The sequence below is a fragment of the Gregarina niphandrodes genome (assembly GCF_000223845.1).
Source record: "Gregarina niphandrodes unplaced genomic scaffold scaffold00062, whole genome shotgun sequence".
Classification (NCBI taxonomy): Eukaryota; Apicomplexa; class Conoidasida; order Eugregarinorida; family Gregarinidae; genus Gregarina; species Gregarina niphandrodes.
The window spans coordinates 38,125-42,314 of NW_011646048.1; the positions used below are offsets into that span (position 1 = coordinate 38,125).

General features: G+C 51.6%; 2 protein-coding genes across 2 annotated transcripts; both read left to right on the forward strand.

The window, feature by feature from the left end:
- Positions 1-1,834: 1,834 nt before the first annotated feature.
- GNI_175770 (putative transmembrane protein) lies at positions 1,835-3,088 on the forward strand (the record flags this gene model as incomplete). The annotated part of the gene is made up of 1 exon (XM_011136359.1): positions 1,835-3,088. The coding sequence occupies one exon, from the start codon at positions 1,835-1,837 to the stop codon at positions 3,086-3,088; it is 1,254 nt and encodes a 417-aa protein (XP_011134661.1).
- A 150-nt stretch (positions 3,089-3,238) lies between these two features.
- Positions 3,239-4,036, forward strand: GNI_175780 (hypothetical protein; the record flags this gene model as incomplete). The annotated part of the gene is made up of 1 exon (XM_011136360.1): positions 3,239-4,036. One exon carries the CDS (start codon positions 3,239-3,241, stop codon positions 4,034-4,036), a length of 798 nt encoding a protein of 265 aa, XP_011134662.1.
- Between the last annotated feature and the right edge of the window lie 154 nt (positions 4,037-4,190).

Genomic DNA, 4,190 nt, shown 5'->3' on the forward strand with positions numbered 1-4,190 from the left:
TCCTCCTTGGTCCGCAGCGCTACAAAGTCGTGAATGTCCTCCATTTCTCGTTTGGTAAATATAACCACGAACGGCCTGATCCCTGGCCTGGATGACCTTCTGGAAGGTAGATGAGTTCATCCACATCGTAGATAAGCCCACACTTGGCGGCATCAATCAATTCACCAATATATAGTTCTTCGCGGGCTCTCAGGAATCGTTTCAGAGGCGAAGTTTCATCGCACACATCGGCTAGACGTGGCTGGAAAAGGTTCGGACGGCTTGAAATGCTGTCAATCTGACCCATGGGGGACAAACTGAAATCGTTCATTCCTCGATCCATCTTTTGCACGTAACTTTACCCCACAACTAACCTACGTGCGTTGAGATTAATCATCCCACAACTTGTACTTGTCCCAATACCGCAATCTCGGCAAGCAATGATGATCAGTTTGGTAGCCTCGCCGCCTTCTATTAATGGATGCACACGCCGTGATAACACTTACTTTGTCTCTAACATTGCTTCAACGTTGGTCCACTCATCTCTTGGCTAGCCGCGGTTCTCTGCCTCCATTTAATCAGATATATAGGTAGCGAATACTGTCGCACTATCATCCGTGAGGCAGTGCCTAAAACAGTCTAGTGAGCTCGTCGGCTATGTTGTTGGACTCGTGTCGGAGATGAATTCTATGGTGAAGTCATAGTCGCTTAGTGTGAGTGCCCATCTGAAGACCTTGCCTGCCCTTGTCCACGCTGGTGAGGTACCGCAGGTTGTTGTGGTCTGTCCTGACCGTGAACTGGGAGATGTAGTCTCGCCACTTCTCGATGACCCACTTGACCGTGGCCCACTTGACCGTGGCCCACTTGACCGCGAACAACTCCCGTTCCCTTCGGCATCTCCTTGCGCCTGTTTGAGTACAGCCCCTTCTAACTCGGACGCGTCGGCCTCTATGGTGCATTTGCCATTGTCGGTGCAGCATGACGGTGTTCTGGACGGCGTATCAGTTCGCCGTCCATGTGCTGCGCGCCTTGCTCAAAGAGCCATTTCTGCTTCGCGTGGTTAGTCTCCACCAAGAGTGTCGTAGCTCCCCTTGGTGGATCCAGTGCCGGGGCCTCTCTGTGCCTCGGGGCGCATAGTCTGAGCTCGTCGACGTATACCATCTTGGCGCATAGGGCCATTCTGGTCGGACCTACCGTGGGGCTCAATCATGGCGGCTTCTTCCATGTTGAACGCTACATGCCGGACTGCGGCCGCTACGGAGTCGACTCCGTTAGAATCGCTCCTCGCTGGTGACGTCAGCTTCAGACCACGGCTTGCTGCTGATCCGTGGAACCAACTCGATCCGTGACTTCTCATCGACTCTGGTTGCGGGAACCTCGGCATGTGAGCCCACAGCACCCCCAACCCATATCCAGCAGCTGTTGCCAGTGAGCAGCAGTTCATGGTGGGTAGGGGGGCATCCCTGTTGTCGTTGTGTTCGCGTCGCTATCAAGGCTACGAAGGTACGTATAAAAATTATTGATGTCGTGATGTCCCTGGCCGGAAGGAAGGAGTGAGGCCCCCGTCCACCTACTGCGTCCCATCAGTCGCGGTCAGTCACGTCCCATCATACAAGCCGAACAGACAAGGTGGCCTCGGCCTCGACTAATTTCCCACCCACTCGCAAACGTCATCTCCACATAAGCTTTGCGCACACGTGTGCTCCGTCTTGCCGCCGAATACATCCAGGTAGGGCGAAACAGTTATGCGACGATGGTGGCGGCTAGTCCGGTCCAATCCGCGTTTGACCTTTGATGTCCACGAAATATGTGGGACGGTTGCGCGGTCGTGCAAATTTTTGTCGCCCAAAAAAGGATGAGGACCTTGAAGAGTACGCAGCTGTTGAGGAGGAGTCATTTGATGTGTGAATTGTTCGCGATAGTGGTCAGGGACGGTTCCGAGTCGGGTGGTGAGGAGCTGGAGATGCCGGAGTTATGGGAGCCGTTGCGTTACTCGGAAACGTCGAGTGCGAACGGACAGGATGGATTTTGGGAAGAGGGATTGGAGGGATTGGAGCTGGTAGGTGTGGAGCGGGATGCGCGACTTGATGGGTCGTTTGTGGAGTGGCAGCCGAGGTATCTGGACGGGCTTGACAGCGTGGAGTCAGAGGGGGCTTTGGATTTGGAGGGGGTTTTGGAACTGGACTGGGATGGGGTGGAATTGAACGGGGGTTTGGAAGATGTGAAGTTGGACGATGTGAAGTTGGACAGGGGTCTGGAGACGGTGAAGTGGGTCAATTCACAATGCAGCCCAACGGCGGAAGAGAAAAGAAAGCTACTAGCGAAAGAGAAAGCGAAGTGGTTTTGTGGGGGTACGATGGTAGGTGGTATGGCTGTTGGTCTGACATTAGGAGGTTACATACTGTGGCCTATGATCTCTAGGTCTGTCAATGACGGATATTTGGAAGCGTTGTCTAGTATAAGTCAATGGTTAAATCCGTCGGATTATGGTGTTTCTGCGGAAGTGTGTGCGGAGTTGGGCAACAAGAAAAGCAACTTTACTTTCACGACGCAGACCTTGCCCGATGGGTGTAATGGTGGTTCCGGAGGTCTCATGTGTGCACACGCTACTAGGCATGCCGCTAAGATGATTGAACGTGTAGGTTGTCACATCTTTGAAGATCGGGGATCGATGGTGTCTCTTTGGAACAGTCTCACACAACGTCCAGATGTGATAGGCTGTCAAATCTATTGCCAATCACCACCACAGGATGTAACACAGGATGTAACACAGGATGTAACACAGGATGTAACACTCCCGAACAAGCAGATCTCTTTCGCCACTCTATTACAAGATGTCAATCAGGAAGTCTTTCCTCAATATAGACACCCCAACTGCTCCGGTACAGTCAACGAAGAACGTCGCGACAAGCATTGCTTCTGTCAATTCGCATCCCTAACATGCAATAACACTACCATACATGCCTTCCGCATCACTCCATCCCAGCTGACTGACCGTGTCGTCAATCAAGACCGTAGAAACTGTACGTACCTTTGCTACAAAACACACAACTTACCACCAGTCGATCGTGTCGATGACCATACGGAAAGCTTGACGGGGACTTTTTGACCTAACTGAATTCGATACTAACTGATTCAACACTACACCTAACTCTTACATGGAACTCAACAGTAAGTATGACCATGGGAGCTGTTCACTATCCTTTAGCAGGGGCTGCTTCTGCGACATCGGACACATAAAAAATCCTCGGTTATTCTCATGCGAGCTTTGGTAAGTGTACAGTTGAGAAGAGAGCCGGCGGTGTGGGAGCTGTTCGCTGTGGTGGTGAAGGGTGGCCCCGAGTTGGGCGGCAATTCTGAGTTTGATGTCCATTCTGAGTTTGGTGTCCATTCTGAGTTGCCTAGTAGTTCAGGGCATCCGAGAGAGGAGAGGGCGACAATGGAAGAGCGGCTGGAGTTGCCGGAGGAAGCGCATGTGTCTTTGAGGAGCTACAAATGGAAAGTCTGTTTAGTGGCACGAGAACTGTGGCGAAGGTTTTTTCCACTGGTTAAGGGCGGTGAAGGTGGGAGTAACGTATACGTTGAGTTGAAGGAGGACTTGAACTCCGAGAGAGATGTCTTTAACTATCAGGACGTGAACCAGCACGAGTACCACGGTGGGAGGAAGAAGGGTGGACCTGCACGTGTGCGGTTATGCGACCGGTTGGTATTGAAGGTGGGAGCAACCGCTCTCGGTTTGACTCTAGTTGGTTTTGTAATAAAAGACGTATGGACGCCTTCGGAGTCGTCGCCACCGCGACTGGTTTATTACAATACGAACCATTGTACGCAGTTCGGTAATAGGACGGGAAACTTTACTTTCACACAACAAGTGATGGAAGATGTTTGTCATGGTGGTTCAGGTGGATTGGTGTGTGCTCGCCAAAATAAAACGGGTAAATATGTAGGCTGCCATGTGTTCGAAAACCGGCACGCAATGCTCAGACTTTGGGATAACCTCCTAAAACAATCAGACACGATAGGCTGCGATAAACCTACTGCAACTTCGTTACATTGAACTACACTGGTAGACTACCCCGACAGAATCAGACGAGTGTCTTGCAACTGGATGAGACCCTCCCCTTTAATGGGACCCTCCCCTTTAATGGGACCCTCCCCTTTAATGGTACCCTCCCCTTTAATGGGACCCTCCCCTTTAATGGGACCCTCCC